Source organism: Nelumbo nucifera, chromosome 3 (assembly GCF_055504915.1).
Source record: "Nelumbo nucifera cultivar China Antique chromosome 3, China Antique-T2T, whole genome shotgun sequence".
NCBI lineage: Eukaryota > Viridiplantae > Streptophyta > Magnoliopsida > Proteales > Nelumbonaceae > Nelumbo > Nelumbo nucifera.
The window spans coordinates 105,454,950-105,477,507 of record NC_142651.1 but is presented as its reverse complement, the minus strand read 5'-3'; the positions used below and the strand labels follow the sequence as shown (position 1 = coordinate 105,477,507).

At 40.0% G+C, this 22,558-nt stretch overlaps 1 protein-coding gene across 4 annotated transcripts in view; it reads right to left on the bottom strand.

Moving 5' to 3' along the window:
- Positions 1–22,558, bottom strand: part of LOC104598844 (uncharacterized) — a 63,100-nt gene that overhangs the window by 35,090 nt on the left and 5,452 nt on the right. For 2 of the 4 annotated variants that reach the window (XM_010261086.3, XM_010261088.3), the window contains exons 2-5: positions 20,414–20,551; positions 16,330–16,446; positions 12,054–12,135; positions 11,065–11,141 (exon numbers count right to left, since the gene is read on the bottom strand). In XM_010261086.3, the coding sequence (XP_010259388.1) occupies positions 11,065–11,141; positions 12,054–12,135; positions 16,330–16,446; positions 20,414–20,551 (414 nt within the window). The remainder of the gene's footprint in view (positions 1–11,064; positions 11,142–12,053; positions 12,136–16,329; positions 16,447–20,413; positions 20,552–22,558) is intronic. The other 2 variants (XM_010261087.3, XM_088900095.1) reach the window with 1 other exon arrangement.

Genomic DNA, 22,558 nt, shown 5'->3' with positions numbered 1-22,558 from the left:
GAGGTTTTAAAGTAGAAGCAAAACAGCACATATGTAAATTTAATAACAATGGGAGTGCAAATCAGGGTACACTTAGGTTGAAGACCAAGAAATAACTCAATGTGACCTTTTTTGGTACCTTGGTTCGATAATTCATAACAAAGGAGAGACCGAGGAGGATATCACCCATAGAATTAGAGCAGGATGGGCAAAATGGAGGGCTAGAGTTTTATGTGATAGGCCAATACCATTTAGATAAAAGAGAAAATTCAAGGCCAGCTATGTTGTATGGAGCAAAATTTCAGGCAGTCAAGGAACAGCACATCCAGAAAATGAGTGTGGCAGAGATGTGTATGCTGAGATGGATGAGTGGAAAAACTAGAAAAAATAGGATTAGAAATGAAGTCATTCATAGGAACTTACGAGTACCTCCAACAGGTGATAAAATGAGAGAAAGTAGACTAAGATGGGTTTGGTCATGTGCATAGAAGACCATCAACAGCACCATAAGAAGTGATTTGTTACAAGTCGAAAGGGCTAGAAGAGCAAGGGATAGACGAAAAGGACATGGTAGAAGTAGTAAGAAATGATTTAAGCACCAATAATTCAACAATGGATATGGCAATAAGCAGAACGGATAGGAAAAACAGGATTCATGCAGCCAACCCCATATAGTTGGGATAAGGCTTGGATGATGATGATGATGATGATAACGATCATGTAATATCACATGCAAATGGAGCATGAAGGACAACTAATGAAGGGGTACTATTAGTCTAGTGACATCACCTGGCAAGGGATGTCAGAATCCTTTCAAAAAGCAGAAGGAAGGTTTAAGTATTTGTCAGATATCTCAGGGGAGGTTTAAGCAGTTTCCCCTTAAATTAAAATGCACTTAAAAATCCATTGCATTTTAGCATTCTATGTAGGGGAGAAATATTAATATTTCTTTATTTGGGAAGATGCCAAGCAAATAAACAGAATAGAATGGCAAAACAAGGATTCATGTAGTCCTCGTATAGTTGGCATAAGGCTTGGATGATGATGATGAAGATGATGATGCCAAGCAAAATGAGATCACTTCATCTTAGAATTTAAGAGAGATAAGTTCACTTAGGACTTAAGTGTATTACACCAGCCTTTGCCGCTCTTTAGAAAGTTCACTTCTTGAAATCCTATGATAATCTCACTTCTATCTTTTTCTCAATAAGTGGAAATAGCTTTTAGATGGTAACCTCTGTTCTTAAAGTGCAATGGAGAACTGGAGATCATAATAAAATCAATTTATTTGAGGATGCACACAAACACAACTGAAGTCTTTATTGTTGCTTCTGACTACAAACTCCACTTCCACCATGTATGAGCTAAAATTATTCAATAGACCCATGTGTTTTGCCCTCAAGTCACTAATTCTCTATGATGGTTTGGCACCCTTTGGAGTTGGAGTGACATTTTCTCTCATCTAGACTCCAGTGACAAGACCAAATGAAGTGGTTTCATGCATCTAATTGAAATTTCTGTGATGCATTGCATTCACCCATCAATAAACCATTGGAGATGCTAGGAGATTTCTTGAAAATTACATTTGCACATAAAAGAGAACAAGGGGAGCAAGGATGCAGGTCAATATACTGGACTCAATGCTGAATTTGATTACACAATTAAGTATTTTATAGGAATACACTTAAAAATGTATATTCTAATAATACTATTCCCATGGCTGGTAAAGAAAAAATACATGTAAACAAGGTAATCTTGAATGCAGGAAACCTCCTGTTATCTTTTAGTTTTTCCTCTACTCTTTTAGTCAATTACTTACTTAAAAGCTAAGATCTTAAGTTTCGATAAATAATTGCAATTTTCAGTCTTATGTTTATGAGGTATTGAAACTTATGTAAATTGAAATTTATATGTTCATCTGTAATTCTAGTAGGAAGTTGACAATATGGTTGGAAATTTCAATCTAGGCATTAGCAAACTACCCTCACAATATTACTGTTAGAGTGTTAGAATGTTAGAACTAAGTCTCTTTGTATGAGTGTTCGGCTGATAAGAGTCTTATTAGCCCGTACTTAAGTTAAGTTATCATGTAACTGGGCCTGGGTTAATGGACCTAAAGCCTGTTTAATGGTTTTAAGTTAACTGGGTGTCCCATCACTAATCAGGGGCATTCCAGTAAATTCTTGTATCAATGTACTACATTCAAATATAAATAATAGCTGGTCGACTGGGCAGTTCAGTTTGACATTTTCCAGCATACCAGTGGTTTTCTTCTTCACTTCTCTACTTCGAATACAGCATTCAGCTCACATGGTATCAGAGCTGATTCGAACCTAGGGTTTCAGCCGGCACACCAGCTTCTACTCTCTCTTCTTTTGCTGCTCTTTTCTCATTCCTTCTTCTCTGGGTTGCTGAAAAAAACAGGGTTGTAAGAGAACAAGGTAGATTCGAACCTAGGGTTTCCCTTGGTTGTAGGGCTCAAGGGAGGTAAGGCCCAGAAGTGGATTTCCTACTAGTTTCTTCTTCAGCAAAATAGTAGCTATTTGGCTACTAAGTGAGGTCTGTATAGGACAGACCTAGTTGAGGACTGATTTCAGCAGTCCTAGCCCTAGCCGAAAGGGGGAGAGCTTCCCTACAACAGCAGCTTCGAAGCTCCAGCAAAACCAGCACAGCAAAGTGGTAAACAGCTCCAAGTTCAGGTTGGTTATCAGTCCGAAACCCCTCACCACTGCTGTACCCGAGCTCCTTCAGCTCAAGTGAAGTTACCTAGGGGGCTGCCAGCTTTAGATTGCTCAGCACTGAACTCTTTGACCAGTCAAGACTGAAGTCAGCATGTCTGCACTATCCGGAGAAGTTTCCTCTAGGGATAACAGACCTGCCACAAGGTCATCCAGCCAGGAAAAACCTAATCTGCACAGTTTGCAAATCACTAACGTGTTATTGGATGAATATAACTTCAGAGAGTGGTCCGTCTCAGCAAGGCTGTTCATTACCTCTCGTGATCTCACAGGCTATTTGGATGGAGACAAGAAAGAACCAGAAGTTGGTAGTCCTAAACACACTGTGTGGCGCAAGGAAAATGCCACAGTCATGTCTTGGTTGCTGGACTCCATGACTCCTCAGGTGGCCAGAACTGTTCATCATTTCCCTACAGCCGCTAAGATTTGGGAGAAAGTATCCAAGACATATGGCCAGAAAAAGAACAATGCTAGAATCTACAGGCTGAACCAAGATTTGGGAGAAAGTATCCAGGTGGGGGTTCCATGAATACCTCTTCATGAAGATCACCATTTAGGAAGGCATTCTTCACATCCAGCTAATGAAGTTCCCAAGAGAATTTTGCTGCTAGTGACAGTAGAACCCTGATTGTGTTGAGCTTTGCTACTGGGGGAAAGGTTTCCTTGTAGTCAATTCCTTCCTTTCGTGTAAATCCCTTTGCCACAAGTCTAGCCTTATACCTTTCGATTGACCCATCTTCCCTATGCTTTACTGTGAATACCCACTTGCACCCAACAGTGCCTTTCCCCTCTGGCCGGTCTACCAATTCCCACGTTCATGCTTTCATTAGGGCTTTCATCTCTTCATTCATGGCTTCTTTCCACCTTGGATCAGATGCTGCCTATGAGTACCTGGAGGGACACAAACAGAGGAAAGAGCAGACACAAAGGAGTGATAGGCAGGAGATAAGTGTGAGTAAGAAACAAAATCAGCTATGGGATGCCGGGTAGTACAAGAACAAACAGTCTTACAGAGAGCAATAGGAAGATCCAAATCTGAAGTGTGTGGGTCAGAATTACCTTGGATTGCAGAGACAAATTGATCTGAGTTCAATTGGTTGTAATCATGAGATTGAGAGCCCTTCTTCCTTCTGTTGTATGTAAGTATCTCTTTCTCTTGTTTACTGGAACCTTCAGAAGCATCAGCCGAATCTGGAGAAGTAACTGGCACAATGGGAGTCTCACTAGGTTGACCCAGAATGTTACAGCTAGGAGTAGTGGAAGGTGATGAAAGGGGAACAAAAAAGAAGGGAGAATGAGAATCCTCTTCCAACCCACTACTCTCCCCCAGAAGAGGATTCTGAGAAGACTGGAAATAGGGTTGAGACTCAAAAAAGACTACATCTCTGGTGACATATTTTTTCTTGGAGACAGGATCATAACACCTATACCCCTTTTGCGTAGGAGAGTACCCCAAAAATATTCCCTTTGTAGCCTTAGGATTCAGCTTGGTTTTCTTTGGATCCTTCACATGTATGAAGCATGTACAACCAAAAACCCATGGGGGAAGAGGAAATTCTGGAAGAGTGGGACACAAAACAGAGAAAGGAGTCTTCATACCCAGTACCTTAGATGGCATCCGATTTATTAGGTATGATGCAGTGAGAATAGCTTGAGACCAATATTGCTTGGGCACATTGTACTGGAAAAGAAGGGCTCGAGCTGTCTCCAATTAGTGCTTGTTCTTGCGCTTAGCAACCCCATTTTGCTGAGGGGTGTAAGCACATGATGATTGATGTAACATGCCTGCATCTTCCATGAATGAGTTCAGGGATCTTTCAAAGTATTCAGCTGCATTGTCTGAGCGGAATTGCTTGATCTTTTTATCAAATTGTGTTTCAACCATCTTGCAAAACATCATAGTTATCCGAGGAACTTCATCACGTCCTTTCAACAGATAAATCCAAGTGCACCGAGAATAATGGTCAATAAAACTGATAAAGTAACAGAAGCCATCAATGGAAACAATGGGTGAAGGACCCCAAACATCAGAATGAACCAAATCAAAAGGGGCTTGAATTTCATTACTAGAAATTGGATACATTGATCTACATTGTTTTGACATTTGACACACATCACAGATTAAACTCTGACTCGGAATGCCCTTACATAGTTCGGGAAACAACATTGCTAAAGAAGAAAAAGACAAATGACCTAGCCTAGCATGCCACAAGTGCAGCCTAGCTATTGACTCCACACTTTCTGGACTAGTAGTAGCAGAAGCTTGTAGGGCTGAGCTGACATCCTCATCAAAATAGTAGAGGCCCCCATACTCATGACCACTCCCAATCGTTCTCCTCGTCAATCTGTCCTGGAAGACACAATGAGAAGGAAAGAAAGTTATACTGCAGTTCAAATTTTTTGTAAGCTTTGAAACTGACAACAGATTTGAGGTAAGACTAGGAACATGTAGGACTGATTTAAGAGAGAGATCCTTGCTTAGGTCAACCACCCCCTTTCCAGAGATGGTGGAGAGGGACCCATCAACTACTCTCATCTTATCCTGGCCAGACAACAAATGATATGTAGAGAATAAAGAGGACATATGCGTCATATGGTCAGTGGCTCCGGAATCAATCACCCAAGAGGTAGAATTAATGGAACTAGTTGCACTAAATGCAGAGGTTGCACCTGATTTGGCAAGAGAGGTGGAAGCTAAAGAATTGTTCTTCAGGCGGGCTAATGCCCGGCTGAGAACCTCTACCTCACTAGCTGTGAGGCTCGAAGTACTTGGTCCAGAGGAGTCGGCAACCTGCCTTGCGGTGGAAGAGGACACTGTCTGAGTACTCTGTGAGTTGTCACTACTGTTGTTGGTGGCAAGATTCCCACTTGTTGTGTGGCCCTTATGTTGCCTTTTGTCCTTTCTCAAAGCAGTTGGCTTCAGATGAGGGTACAAGACCCAACATTTCTCCTTTGTGTGTTTCTCACCACCACAATGGGTACACTTGAGGGACTTTTTGTCTGAAAATCTATTCCCCTTAGTGGAGACTAAGGCTGAATGTTCTCCAGGTAGTTCTGTTGACTGTGTCTGGGAATCAACTTGCATCTCCTTTCTCCTTACTTCTTCATTCCTCACCAGGTAATAGACATGGTGAAGCTCAGGTAATTCATCTCTCCCTAGAATCTGTGACCTTATACCTTCATATACAGGGTCAAGGCCCGCCAGAAACTTGAAGGCTCTGCCCTCCTCAATCTGCTTGTCATGCCTCTCCTTATCCTTGGCATTTTCCCAATCCAAAATCAAGTGGTGGTCAAGCTCTTCCCAGAGGCCTTCCAGTGTTGCAAAGTATGTTGCCACGGACATGTCTCCTTGCCTTAGGGCTGCAATGTCTTGGTTCAGCTTGTAGATTCTAGCATTGTTCTTTTTCTGGCCGTATGTCTTAGATACTTTCTCCCAAATTTTAGCGGGTGTAGGGAAGTGATGAACAGTTCTGGCCACCCAAGGAGTCATGGAGGCCAGCAACCAAGACATGATTGTGGCATTTTCCTTGCGTCACACGGTGTATTCAGGACTGCCAATTTCTGGTTGTTTCTTGTCTCCATCCAAATAGCCGGTGAGATCACGAGAGGTAATGAACAGCATTGCTGAGACAGACCACTCTCTGAAGTTATATTCATCCAGCAGCACACTTGTAATCTGCAAGCTGTGCAGATTAGGGTTTTTCAGGTTTGAGGACCTTGTGACAGGTCTGTTATCACTAGAGGAAACTTCACCCGATAGTGAGGACATCCTGACTTTAGTCCAAGAGTTGTTCACAGTGCTGTAGCCGAAGTGGTCACAGTGTTCACAGTGCTGGTAGAAGTGTTCACAGTTCGGGTACAGTAGTAAGTAAAGGTCTGTAACTGAACCAGTTCACAGTGCTGGTAAAAGTTCAAGGCTGCAACTGTGCAGTGCAGAAGTAGGGCTGGTAACCGACCTGAAGAAAAATCTGTAATTGAAGTTGCCACAGTTCTGTAAGAGTCTTGCTGATGCACCAAAGCTGCAACTGTAGAAGAGGCTAAGTCTTTACCACTGTTCTGCGCAAGTCTTGCTGAAGCACCGAAGCTGTGACTGTAGAGGAAGCTCTCCCCCTTTCGGCTAGTGCTAGGACTGCTGAAATCAGTCCTCAACTAGGTCTGTCCTATACAGACCTCTCTTAGTAGACCAATAGCTACTACTTGCTGGAAATAACCTAGTAGGACATCTACTTCTGGGTCTTACTTCCCTTGAGTCCTACAACCAAGAGAAACCCTAGGTTCGAACTTGCTTTACTCTCTTACACTCCTAGGTCTTTACTACAGCAACCCAGAAAAGGAAAAGAGAAGATGCAAAGACAACAAGAGAAGAGAGTGCGCCTGCTGAAACCAGGAAGGAGCTAATGCTCTGATACCATGTAATCTGAGGAGCTATACTCGAAGTAGCAAAGAAGAGAAGAGAACCACTGAAATGAAGAGAATGTCGAACTGTACTAGCCAGTCGACCAGTCTTTTATTTATAGATGAATGAAGTACAAGGTACAAGAAATTAATGGGATGCCCCTGATTAGCGACGGGACACCCAGATGACTTAAATCATTAAACAGGATTAGGCCCATTAACACAGGCCCAATTACAAGATAAGTTAAACATAAGAATGGGCTGATAAGAACTCTTATCAGTCGAACATCACTCTAACATTCCAACAATATGTCCTCCTTATTCTCTTCATACCATTGGTTGTCTAGGCAGGATAAGATGAGAGTGGCTGATGGGTCTCTCTCCACCATCTCTGGAAAGGGGGTGGTTGACCTAAGCAAGGACCTCTCTCTTAAATCAGTCCTACATGTTCCTACTCTTACCTCAAATCTTTTGTCTGTTTCATTACTTACAAAAAGTTTGAATTGCAGTAAAACCTTTTTTCCTTCTCATTGTGTCTTTCAGGACAGATTGATGAGGAGAACAATTGGAAGTGGTCGTGAGTATGGGGGCCTCTACTATTTTGATGCAGACATCAGCTTAGCCCTACAAGCTTCTGCTACTACTAGTCCAGAAAGTGTGGAGTCAACAGATAGGCTACACCTGTGGCATGCTAGGCTAGGTCATGTGTCTTTTTCTTCTTTAGCAATGTTGTTACCCGAATTGTTTAAGGGAATTCCAAGTCAGAGTCTAATTTGTGATGTGTGTCAAATGTCAAAACAATGTAGAAGTGTGTATCCAACTTCTAGTAATGAAATTTGAGCTCCTTTTGATTTAGTTCATTCTGATGTTTGGGGACCTTCACCATTTGTCTCCATTGATGGCTTCCATTACTTTATTAGCTTTATTGATCATTATTCTCGATGTACATGGATTTATCTGTTAAAAGGACAAGATGAAGTGCCACGGATAACTATGGCCTTTTGCAAGATGATTGAAACACAATTTGACAAGAAGATTAAGCAATTCTAGTCAGACAATGCGACTGAATACTTTGAAAGATCTCTGAACTCAATCATGGAAGATGCAGGCATGTTATACCAATCTTCTTGTGCTAACACCCCTCAGCAAAATGGGGTTGCTGAGCGCAAGAACAGGCACCTATTGGAGATAGCTCGAGCTCTACTTTTCCAGCACAAAGTGCCCAAGCAATATTGGTCTCAAGCTATACTCACTGCATCATACCTAATAAATCGGATGCCATCTAAGGTACTGGGTATGAAGACTCCTTTCTCTGTTTTGTGTCCCACTCTTCCAGAATTTCCTCTTCCCCCATGGGTTTTTGGCTGTACATGCTTCATACATGTGAAGGATCCAAAGAAAACCAAGCTGAATCCTAAGGCTACAAAGGGAATATTTTTGGGGTACTCTCCTACGCAAAAGGGGTATAGGTGTTATGATCCTGTCTCCAAGAAAAAATATGTCACCAGAGATGTAGTCTTTTTTGAGTCTCAACCCTATTTCCAGTCTTCTTAGAATCCTCTTCTGGGGGAGAGTAGTGGGTTGGAAGAGGATTCTCATTCTCCCTTCTTTTTTGTTCCCCTTTCATCACCTTCCACTACTCCTAGCTGTAACATTCTGGGTCAACCTAGTGAGACTCCCACTGTGCCAGTTACTTCTCCAGATTCGGCTGATGCTTCTGAAGGTTCCAGTAAACAAGAGAAAGAGATACTTACATACAGCAGAAGGAAGAAGGGCTCTCAATCTCATGATTACAACCAATTGAACTCAGATCAATTTGTCTCTGCAATCCAAGGTAATTCTGACCCACACACTTCAGATTTGGATCTTCCTATTGCTCTCTATAAGACTGTTCGTTCTTGTACTACCCGGCATCCCATAGCTGATTTTGTTTCTTACTCACACTTATCTCCTGCCTATCACTCCTTTGTGCCTGCTCTTTCCTCTGTTCGTGTCCCTTCCAGGTACTCATAGGCAGCATCTGATCCAAGGTGGAAAGAAGCCATGAATGAAGAGATGAAAGCCCTAATGAAAGCATGAACGTGGGAATTGGTAGACCGGCCAGAGGGGAAAGGCACTGTTGGGTGCAAGTGGGTATTCACAGTAAAGCACAGGGAAGATGGGTCAATCGAAAGGTATAAGGCTAGACTTGTGGCAAAGGGATTTACACGAAAGGAAGGAATTGACTACAAGGAAACCTTTCCCCCAGTAGCAAAGCTCAACACAATCAGGGTTCTACTGTCACTAGCAGCAAAATTCTCTTGGGAACTTCATTAGCTGGATGTGAAGAATGCCTTCCTAAATGGTGATCTTCATGAAGAGGTATTCATGGAACCCCCACCTGGATATGATGTTGGAAAGAAGGTATGTAAACTAAGGAAAGCATTATATGGTTTGAAGCAGTCTCCCCGGGCATGGTTCGAGAGACTTTGTATGGCTATGAAAAAAGTGGGGTACACTCAAAGTAGTGCAGATCATACATTGTTTACAAGGAGACAGGATAACAAACTTACAGCACTCATTGTTTATGTGGAAGACATGGTGATCACCGGAAATGACTTGGAAGAGATGAAGAGGCTGAAGGAGTTCTTAGCTTCAGAATTTGAGATCAAAGACGTGGGAAACCTGAGATATTTTCTTGGGAAGATATGTAGACAGGAATCTACATATGTCAGCGGAAATATGTGTTAGATCTCCTACAGGAAACAGGCATGATGGGGTGCAGGCCAGTAGACACCCCAATAGAACTGAACCATGGACTACAAGAATCAATGGGTGAGGAATACTGTGATAAAGAGAGGTACCAAAAATTGGTAGGAAAGTTGATATACTTATCCCTTACTCGGCCAGACATTGCCTATGCAGTGCATGTTGTCAGTCAATTCATGCACTCGCCAAAGACCCCTCATATGAGAGCAGTGGAGAGAATTCTCAGGAACTTAAAGACTTGCCCAAGGAAAGGAATCCTATTTAAGAAAAGCAACAAACTTGAAATTGAAGCCTACACTGATGCAGATTGGGCTGGTTCTATTGGAAACAGAAAATCAACCTCAGGTTACTGTACATTCTTAGGAGGGAACCTGGTCACATGGCGCAATAAGAAGCAGAATGTAGTGGCTAGATCAAGTGCAGAAGCAGAATAGCGAGCTATGGCACACGGGGTTGCTGAACTCTTATGGCTCAGAACTCTTCTTAACGAGCTTGGTATTAAGGCTGAGGGCCCTCCCAGGCTGTATTGTGATAATAAAGCCGCTATCAACATTGCCAACAATCTCGTGCAGCATGACAGGACAAAACATATTGAAATTAACCGACACTTTGTCAGAGAGAGAATTGTTTCAGGAGAACTCTGTGTGCCTTATACACCATCTGAGATTAAAATTGCAGATGTATTAACTAAAGGACTAGCAGCAACAAAGTTCAGAGACCTACTTGGCAAGCTAAACATGATTGATATCCATGCTTAGCTTGAGGGGGAGTGTTAGAGTGTTAGAATGTTAGAACCAAGTCTCTTTGTATGAGTGTTCGGCTGATAAGAGTCTTATTAGCCCATACTTAAGTTATCATGTAACTGGGCCTGGGTTAATGGGCCTAAGCCTGTTTAATGGTTTTAAGTTAACTGGGTGTCCCATCACTAATCAGGGGCATTCCAGTAAATTCTTGTATCATTGTACTACATTCAAATATAAATAATAGCTGGTCGATTGGGCAGTTCAGTTCGACATTTTCCAGCATACCAGTGGTTTTCTTCTTCACTTCTCTACTTCGAATACAGCATTCAGCTCACAATTACAAAGACCAAAGCTTACTCTCAATGATGAAAAATTAGTGATAGAACATTGAGAGTTTCTATTAAATAAACTAGCAACATAAAAGAAAATTTTTCAGACAAGGGATTAATTGATAATACTACCTGTAAGACACCCAGCCAACGTATACGGTCTACATCCACTCCATAAGTTAAATGATTACGCCCATGGAAGTACCCACCTAAGATGAAAAACATGAACAAACAATCATTAAGCCATGCTCAGTTAACAAGTTTGTTACAAGGAATAGTAGCAACCAATAAAGAAATAAGTATTAACCCAAATTTAGGAAAATAAGTTACTTCACTGTAAGTGTTAGGGGTCAGTGGTTGGAATATGTTGGGGAAAACATGAAATTAATGGATCTATCACCAGAACTACCAACTGTCTAACAGATGGACTAGCAAATCAAATTTTGGTCCCATAAGGAATTTGTCATATCATGAAAGGTGGCTAGTAATACTAGGCTAAACCACGGGATGATCATGGCATACATTGTACACAAGGTTCAAAATATTGATACAGGCCAATACACCAGTAGGGCCATATCGGCCTGTATCGTGGCTCACCTATTTTTTAGTTTTTCTTCTCCAACTGGTTCAGAGGGGTCGGTTTAAGGCCCTTCTACCCCCTGAACCAGGTCAGACCCCAAAACACCCTCTGTAAGGGTGTATCAGGAAGCCACAGATATGATACATATCAGCTGATACAGCCTGATACATATCAAAATTTTGAACCTTGATTGTATGTACTACTTATTTAACCAGAGAAATAAAAAATCACAACTACCATTAAAAATTAAATGGATTTATCCCTCATTAGGATGAAACCAGCATAAAGACGGCATAAAAGCCACTTAATAAATAATGAAAACTCATATTACTAGCCTGTTGATAATTATAATCACCTTTCTAAGAGTGCAAACAGATTAGGGCATTACTTGATTACATTGGACTTGGTCGCTTTAAAAGGGATTGCAGTAATTGTAGACACTGGAGATGCTTCACATTTATGTAATTTTGACTTATGCACATGAGATGAAGTTGAGAGAACAAGTTCATGCAAGGTCTTCTTAAGGTGGAAAGATTCATACCTTGCAGCACCAAACCCAATAGAAAGAGCTTCATTGTCCTTAGAATAACTTTCTTCGTTGCAATGCATTTGTTAGATTTTTTCTGAATGATGTTACAGATCATGATTACAGCCAGTCAAAAAGATATGCTAAAAAACAATAAGTGATTGAAGTATATATTTTAATAAACAGGAACGTATCCACAAGAACATAAGGATATTGTGTTCATGTAATGTACTTTACTTTTTTCTAAATGAAAATTCATTATATTATCAGGGAAGGAAACGAAAGGAAAATAAGAAAATCTTCTTTAAAGATTGTACAGAAAACTTCTGTCAGAGGTGAATTTCTGAATACCCAAGAACAAGGCATCCACATGGCAATTAGCCCAACCACATGGGTGAGATCAGCTTAGGATTAGGAAGAAACTACTTTGGGGCAGGCCAGACTGCAGTAGAGGAAAAACAGAACGAAGTGGCATGTGGCAGGGATGGAGGTAACTATGGGAAATCATGTCTCATACATTGGTGAGTCAGATGTCTGGAGGAACTGCTGGGAGGAGGGGGCCCCAATAGGGCTCTGTCAAAAAACATTTGGCAAACTTCCCATGCTTCAGAGCCAAGCCAAGCAAGGAGGATTGCATGATTCTAAAAAAAATATTATTTTATCCAAATACCCATGCAGCAAAGATGTAGTTGACATCAAGACAGCCTATCAAAGTCATTACTCAATACGAGAGCAGACACAGAAGGCAAGAGAGTAAACTAGAGGAGAAAGAAAAAGGTGGCAATCCACTCAATGCATCCTGATGACCCTCTTTCCCTATCATTCCCTGCTCCCAGAACAACAATCCCACAGAAACCGGAAAATGGCTTAGTGAGGGAGATGATCATCCCATCAGCCTTCCCTTTTTTCCAGTTAACATCAGCCTACCCTGATTTCTATTTGGACGATTTGGCATATTCCATGTGTCCCAGCCTCCTAGGACCAAATCAATTCTAACAACTTCATAAATCATAACCAAGATTGCAGCATATAAAGATCTGAGAAAGTTAGCAAAGGGGCAAATTGAGGGTTTTTTTTTTTTTTTTTTTTGGGGGGGGGGTGATCATGCAAGGCAAACTGATGTTTGATGATTTATCAAGATTAACAACCAGCTAAAAGATCAAAAACATCACGAGTAGAGGGTTATTAGTTAAAAAGGTCAAAGTGGTTAATGTGATTCAGAAATTTTATACAAAAGTTACTAGTTAAAAGCTTAATCAGAGATACAAAACAAATAATTATGAAGCACATTTCTTAAGTGGTTCCATCATCTATTTAATAAAATAAAAGATTTAAAGTCATCAACTAAAGGAAGTCAAAGAGTCTTTGTTTTCCTTTTCTTTCTTTTTTTTTCCCATTTTGTTATGCTTTGATCTGCTGGTTCCCATATGAAGTTTGTAGACACCACATCCTTTTCAGGCTGGCTCAAGTCAAGATTGATGTTTTTTTTTTCCATTTGCAGACTTCTACTAGTTCTTGGGGACTAACTATGAGAGATCAGAGATATTCAATGTGGAACATTCTGAGATATGAGAAATCTTCAGAACTTGCAATATGGCTATTTTCGAAAATACCATTGGACTTGATAATTTACTAATTTTTAAACTATTATCATATGAAAGTATATCCACAATGATAGCTATAGATTTTGAATCACTCAAAAAAGAGGATTTAGAATGGGTTTTTCCTATTTTTTTGAAGGTTTTAGGCTTTTTTTTATCAATAACAATTTCATTAATTCACCAAAGAGATTACATAAAAAAGACAAACACACTTATCTTCCAAGTACAATCAAGAAAACAAAAGAATAGGTGGAGACAAAAAATTACAACTTAGCCCAAAACATTGAATCCTTTTCTTCCCCTTGTTTAGCTAAACCATCAGCTAGAGAATTGGCTGATCTTTTGACCCAACACATTTTAACTTCCATCTCCCGCACCAGCCACTTAAATTTCCTCCTCTGATTACTGTACCTCCATAAACCATTGTTGTCTGCATTCAGCCACCCTATCACCACCTCCGAATCCCCTTCAATTAAGAGTTTTCTGATGTTCATCTCCTTGGCTTTCTGGACTCCTTCCATAACTGCAAAGATCTCAGCTCTAAGGGAGTCACCCACTCCAATTGGGCCTAAGAACAAGGCAAAAATGATCCCATTCTCATCCCTAAAGACACCCTCAATCCCTGATTGTCCAGGGTTCCCCCTACTACTCCCATCAAAATTTAATTTCATGAACCCAGCAGGTGGAGTTGTCCAAGACACTCATTACTGACTTGGTCTGTGTGCCCTTTGCTATTTCACCCCACTTCCTCAACATGTCATCCACTGTGTAACCTGTGAATAGTTCCGAAGATTTCAGCCATTGTACAGCCCTAAAATGAATGATAGCCTTCAGTTCTTCCACCCCTCTCTCAGCCGCTGAGAATATCCTGAAGTTTCTTTCTTCCCATATTGTCCAACATACTGCAGCCCTCAAACCTCTCCACATAGTCCTTCCCCTTTTCCTACGCCACCTGAAAACAGAAGGGGAAAAAAGGCCCTGCAGATCTGATGGAGGGTTCCCTCTACATCCAAAGAGGGAAAAAGCCCATTCCCAAATTGACCTCGCAAAATGGCAAGACACCACTAGGTGAAAACCAGTCTCCCCATCCGCTTTACATAGAACACACCAATGGGGTGGCAAGCAAGTATTGGGTCGCTTCTTTTGGAGTAGATCACCAGCGTTGAATCTTTCCAGATAAGCTTCCCAACAAAAACTACCAACCCTAGGAGGGATTGCTCTGCACCAAACCTCATCAACAGGGAAAGGGTTTATGAATGGTTTTATGAGTTTTCATAATTTTCTAAGTCCAGTCCAGTTAGAATTTTGTGGACAATTCCTTCAAACTTTTTTCTTCAGCCAGGTTAAATTGTTACCATCCTGTTTGGTCTACCCCCAGCCCTTCTAGCCCCTTCAACTTGCAACAGATTGCTTCTTCTTATGGGTGTTGTAGATGGTCTTCTATGCACATGACTAAACCATCTTAGCCTACTTTCTCTCATTTTATTACCTATTGGAGCTACTCCTAGGTTCCTTCGTATGACTTCATTTCTGACTCTATCCTTTCTAGTTTTTCCAATTGTTATCGAATATTTATAATTATAACTATTTCTAAAATTCTTGAAATTCAAACAATTGTTTATACTGAAGAGTTTTACTTCTCTAGAACTAGAAGAACTCGAGTTTAAACAATGACTCAACTATAGATCTCACTTTAACATGAAAACTTTAGATTCTATGCCCCATAAATTGGTTTGAGCTAAATCCATCAATAAATAGTGGTGATTTTTCATGTTATAGAAACTTAAACTTGCAATCTCTCTCTAGTTTGAGGTGAAAGAACAGAAGCATCCTCAAGGAGAAGCCTAAGATGCATCCTGAGAAGCCTCCATGCACAAAAACCTTCTTTTCCCTTGAGTTGTAAGTAACCTATGACAAGTGTAGATCTTTACTTTAGGGCAATTTTTTCCATGAAAATTGTATATATATACTTTGAGGCAATTTTCTTCAAAGTCCTAGAATCATTGGCTTATTAGTTCCTTCTTCTATCATAACCAATCAAAAAAATATTATTAAAATCTAAATATTAGAGCACAAAGATCATTAACTCCAATTGTGGGAGAAGTATTGAGATACAAGTATGCCATGTCAATCTCAAATAGAAATAACCAAGGATTATCTAAGATGGCCAGGCCTCCATACAATTAAAAGTGTAAGCATATTATATATCATAAGAGAGAGTACATGAGAGAATGTAAACTGATGCACGAAATATAGAAAAGCAGACCCATAACACCCATGCAAGAATCGAATACGTGCACACATGCAGAGAAGGAAAATGTGCGGCTGATTGGCTGGCAAAGAGATATTTACAGAAAGACAAGGAGTTCGTTGCTGGCAGGGCGCTGCCCCGCTGGCATTGAACTTTCCACGTGTATCAATATATATCTATATCTATATCTATCTGTATCAATATATATCAACATATATATATAAGGAAACTGTGTGGCTGATTGGCTGGCGAAGAGAGGTTTACAGAGAGATTAGGAGTTCGTTGCTGGAAGCCCTTGGGACCTTCATTTTTTTAGTGTTTCTTGATGCTGCATTGAACCTTCCTTGTGTATCAATATATCTATATATATAGAAATGCAGCTCCCCTACAAAATTTATGTGGGAATGGATAAACAGCTCCCCCTACATGTACTATTTACCCTGTTGGCATTTTGTGTTGTACAATGCCTTATCTTCCCCTTCCTTTTGAGCTTGTTTCCTCGTAGTTTGATGTCCAAATTCCAAATAGTGTCTAAAAAGCTAAACTGCAAGCAAACCTGAATAGAAAAATATAATTGATGAGGGGATGAAACGATAATCAAGAGTGGCACATAGGACTTGGTTGATCTTCTAGTAGCAAAAAAAAAAATGCAGTATAAGTAGGTTTTTGTTTTTTTTTTTGAAGAAGGTAAAGTATTGAATTGTAATAATTTCCCCTGGGATAGTATTGTTTGGTGACAAAAGGAGAGTATGCAAATTGAAGAAGGTAATCTATAGGCCAAAGCAATCACCAGGAGCCTAGTTTGAAAATTTCAGTTATGCTGTCCAAAAATTTGGGTTTTTTTTTATGGAAAAAAGGTGAGCTACACAAACCTGGGGGTAGCTCTTCCCCTTACATCCGCATCACAAATAAACTTAAAATCACAAGACCTAAACTCTTTACTAGCCTCCCGGTTGTTAAGAGCTTTATGAGCTAACCAATCAGTCGTTTGATTTGCTTCCCAAATACGTATGCTTATTCAAGTTGAAAAATTCAACAAGGTTCCGACATTCCCTAATGATACTACCCATTCTCCACGGGGGCGAGACACGACCATTGAAACAATCTATAACCATTTTATAATCACCTTCGATGGTGATTTATTGGTCCCTGAAGTCAATTGCGATATTAATGGCCTCCCATGCTGCCCACACTTCTGCAAGGTTGATCGTCGTGATACCTATCCCAAGCGCTTTGATCTCGAGAACTTTACCTTGATGGTTCCTAGCAACACACCCAATGGCACAGTTGCCATTAATCAAACAAGTAGCATCAAAGTTAATTTTGATGCAATCAGTTTCAGGCCTAAACCACTCAACATGAGTTATAATTTTACTGTTAATGTTACCCATGCAAGAAGATATCTCTTTAATTTCATTCCAGTTAGCCAAAGCTCTACCAATAATATTCTCTACACTGGAACCTCCATTAAAACATTTATTATTTCTATTCTTCCAAATGAACCAAGAAACACAAGCAAATTATTCTCTAAGGAAAATATCCCTGAAGATACCATTCGGCTTGCTTAGATAAGCCCACCACTGACTAACTGATGACACTGAGTTCCCAGGAGCTGGTAATTCCCCTTCTAATCTACACCAAATTTGTTTAGAAACTTCACATTTGATAAATAGGTGGTCAATGTCCACTTCCCCACAAAAAAACACAAGCTGGATCAATCCCAAAACCCTTCGCATTGAGATTGGTTTTTGTGGGAAGTCTTTTATTTAACAAGAGAAAAAGAAAAATTTTAATTTTTGGGGGGAGCATAAGTTTCCAAAAATTTACTTGATAGTTGGAAGCAAGACTCTCACCACCATTAAAACAACACTCCTCGTTATAAGCTGTTTTAACTGAGAAATTACAATCTAGAGGGAATTTCCAAACTCTTTTGTCTTCATAGTCCCCGTGGGGAATCAAAATAGGTTTGATAAGTTGCCAAACCTGATGATTGGTAATAGATTTTATGAGATTCTCATTCCAAACTCTCCTCTCAAGGTCAATTACCCTACTTACAGTTAAATCCGTACCAATCAAATCACTCTTATTAGCTAGCTCAATCAGAGGGTCATTACCAGCCCATGAATCCAGCCAGAAATTCACATTCTTTCCGTTGCCAATTCTCCACATTGAACCCCTTTTAATTAGATCTCTTGAACCCAAAATTCCTCTCCATGCCCAAGAAGAACTACTCTTTTTATTTGGATCCCAGAAATTGCTTTTATTAAGATATATATTAGTCACAACCTTGACCCATAGATTGTCATGGCAATTTAAAATTTTCCACCCCAATTTAGCAAGAAGGACCTTATTTAACCATTTGAGATTCCTCACACCAAGTCCACCCCACTTTTTGGGTGAACAAACCCTACTCCACCTGACAAGATGAATGGGGTTTTGGCTCCTTGCATTCGACCAAATAAAATCCCTTTGTTCTTTTTCTAAATCAGCAACAATACTACTTGGAATTTTAAAGGATTGCATAACAAATTGAGGCACCATGGAGGCAGAAGAAATAATTAAAGTTAATCTCCCTGCCAAGGAGAGAGAATTTTTTTTCCAACCTGCCAATTTGTTAGTCATTTTTTCTTTCAAATGTCTGAAAGTATCTTTTGAAATTCTACCCTCAATAATAGGGGCTTCAAGATAAGTCCTATTCCTACTCCCAATCGGAATTTTAAGAATTCTGGCCATAACTTTCTGAAGCCTATTGGGGATGTTTTTGGAAAAAGTTATGGTCGACTTAAGATAATTAGGCAGCTGGCAAGAAGCTTTAGCATAGCTATCCAAAACCTCCTTGATTTTGAGACAAGCACTGATAGAGGCCTTAGCAAAAATGATACAGTCATCAACAAACTGCAGAATTGGAATTGTCGGACCTCCCCTAAAGGCTTTACAACCCACATCATTCTTGCCACCAACAGCCTCCATATGAAGTTTACTTGAAAGGGCTTCAGCACAAAGGACAAAAATATACGGGGGGGAGGGGATCTCCCTGCCGAATACCCCTAGAAGCTCTTATGGTTCGAGTGGGAGAACCATTTATGAGAATCTGAAAGGAAACTGAAGTGATGCATTCCATAACCCAATTAATCCATTTGACATGGAATCCGAATTTAACAAGAACTCTCCTAATAAAGTCCTATTCCAACCTATCATAGGCCTTCTCCATGTCAACCTTACATGAAAGCATCCCCTACTTGCCTTTCTTTTTCTTCATAGTCTGCATAATTTCATGAGCAATAAGAATGTTATCTGTAATTTGTCTATTTGGAATGAATGCACTCTAGAAGGGGGAAATAATGTCATCCAAGTACGGCTTAATCCTGTTCACTAAAATTTTAGAAATGATCTTATAAATAACATTACATAGGCTAATGGGCCTAAAATCATTAATTCGCTCCGGGTTATCACACTTTGGAATAAGAGTAATAAACGTTCTATTTAACTCAACATTCATTTTCCTGGAATGGAAGAAAGTTTTAACTGTTTTACAAAAAGAATCCCCAACAGTATTCCAAAACTTTTTGAAAAATGATGCATTTAGCCCATCTGGACCGGGGGCCTTCATATCCTTCATCGAAAGAAGGGCATTGTGGATCTCTTCATTCGAAACTTCTTTACAGAGGGTAGCATTCATAGATTCTGTTGCACAACTGCCAATATTCGAAATGAAATTGTCAACATCCATAGTACCCTCAGCATTGAATCTCTTCTCAAAACCACTATAGAACAACTTTGATATTCTCTATATCTTCCACCCAGTTACCATTGTCATTTCTGATTTTCCTAATTTTATTTTTGTTTCTTCGAATTGTTGCAGTGGTGTGGAAAAATTTATTATTCTTATCTCCAAGCTTGAGCCAGTCAACCCTAGAATTTTGAGCCCAATATACTTCTTCTCTAGCAAGAGTGTCATTGAGTAGCTTCTGGAGGGCTTTCTCATGATTAATGAGACTTCTGTTATTTGGGTTTATAAGAAGCCAAGCTGACTATGCACACATTCTTTTTTTACAGTGAAGCTAAAATAGATTATTAAGAAATGAAAAGAGTGCAAAAAAAAGGTGATGAGAACAAAGCAACTGACCCTCTACAAGCAGCCATTAAAAGCTTGCAGCACCCTCCCTAACCTTGATAGAAATACAAAGAATCTCTCCGTACTCATTCTAATTTCTCAAGTCACCAACCACTTCAATACAAACAATTCAAACCTCAGACAAACCAACAAAGAAAATATAGTCATGAACAGCATTAACCAAACAAAAACCCAATTGTAGGCATAGCAATGCAACTCTTACCTTTAAAAAAGTTCGATGTTCAAAGTAAGTAAACATGTAACAAACAATCTCAAACATAAAAAACAAAATACAAGATAACCAAGAATTTCCATGTAGGAAGAGCGCATAAGCTGTATATTATTAAGGTTCTTAAGAAAATCAAAGTAAATAGGGTAATTCTAAACCAAAGGTGAAAGTTCAAAATACCTTGAATACGAGACCAATGGAAAAGCCAACACTGACAAGAAAAAACGGCATCACAAAGTCTGCAAGTGTGACTCCAAACCATGGGGAGTGATTTATGGATGGAAAAGCGCCCCCGGCATCATCAACTAGAATCATCAACTAGGAAAACCAAACAAGGGTGTAAGAAAAAGCAAGTTCACACAGAGGCTACCTTCAATAGAGATATGAAAGTAAAGAACTTACATGCATATTTTGTCTAATCTGTAGACAATATATAAGTAAACTATTTAATAGTATTACTCCAAAGGAAAGACTTACTATGCTGTTTTAGTGGATCCTATACCTTGATCCCATATCATTTGAACTACACCCGCCCCCATATAGTTGGGATAAAGCTTAGATGATGATGATGAGGAGGAGGATGAGGCCTATACCTTGATCCCATATCATTTGAACTACACCCACCCCCATATAGTTGGGATAAAGCTTAGATGATGATGATGAGGAGGAGGATGAGGATGATGTTGATGGTGACAGCCAAAGGCACTCCAACTACAGAATAAGAACATAGTTAAGGTATGAAACCAATGTTTCCTTTGGGGGAAGGGGGGAGGGGTGGGTGTAGTTCAAATGACATGGGATCTGTTCGAGTCAACTAAACAGGGGCAATTTGGTCTTTTATATTCTTATTAAGTTGTGCTTTGTCAGTTTTGTCTTACTTTAAGTTGATGTCCCCACACTTAAGTAAGGGCATATTAGTCATTGTAATACTATCACATCTATATAAGCTTGGGTCAGCTAGGGGAGAGATTATTCTCTCCAGTCCAGACCGTGGTTCTCTCAATCTCTTCTTTCTCTTTTCTCTTCCTCTTCCTCTTCTTTCTTTCAACCTATGACTGAAACACAAGGGCTGAAGAGGCTGTGGCAACCCTATTTCAGATCTGTAAAAGAGAAGACAGCTGCAGTTTTTTTTCTCTTTTCCCTCCTTTCTTTTCTGGGTCGAGTTGAGGGACTGAAGAGGCTGTGGCAACCCTATTTCAGCACCCTGTGAATGGCTGTCATGATGAGTGACAGACCTAGTGATCAAGTGGTGGTTTGTCTGGTGGTTTGGACCCTCATTTGAGCAGTCAAGAGGGCTTTTTCCTTGGTCAGTTGACAGCACTAATTCTGACTGAAACTGTGGCTGAACTTTGTGGTGGAGAAAGTTGCTGATGTATTCTAGGTATGGTTCTTGCATGTCTCTCCTCACTATGTGGGTTGGAAGGTGCTATTAGGAGGTAGGTGAACTGCTGTAATGCCCAGGTAATATTTCTTTTGTGTGTGACAATTAGTTCTTGTGAGTTGGTAGTAGAACAGTAGTGGTTGACCTGGTGGTGTTGACAGTTTTGAGTAGACAGCATTATGACAACAATAGGAGAGACTAGTGGTGATAAAAAATCAAATATGATGATAACCCCTGATTTTCTAAGTGTGCAAATGACATCAATCAAACTTAATGGTGAGAATCATGTGCCCTGGGCCAAATCAGTGGAGGTTTTTCATAGGGCTAAGAAAAAGGTGAAGCATGTGAAGGATGAGAAACCCTCAACTGAATCTCCAGGGTATAGTGAGTGGGAGGAGGAAGATTCTCAAATTATGACATGGTTGTGGAATAGTATGGAGTCCAAAATAGTAAACTTTATGTTTCTTGATACAGCCAAGGAGATATGGAATCATGCTAGGAAACTCTACTCTAGTCAAGATAACACAAGGATAGCTCTACCAAGAGTATTTCAATTTGCAACAAGGAAATCAAAAGTCTTGAAGAATATTATGCTAGTATGAGAAGTCTCAGGAATGAACTCAATGTTTACCATCCCTTAAACTCTAGATTTTAAAATTCAACAACAACAAAGAGAGCAGATTGATGTGACTAGATTTTTGGTGGACTTGAAGTCAGGATATGAGCCAGTTAGAGAACAAATATTGGGGGGATCTGCTCTTCCCTCTCTTGAGGAGGTGTTTGCTCGACTTCATAGGATTTCACTTAGACCTATAGAAAACAATACTACTTCTGATAGGTGAGCATGTGTCGTAGCAAGAAGAGGAGGCCATGGAAATCGAGGTGGTGGTCATGGAGTTAGAGGAGGCTGTAGTGGTCCTATGTTTAGCCAAGGTGGCGGAGGT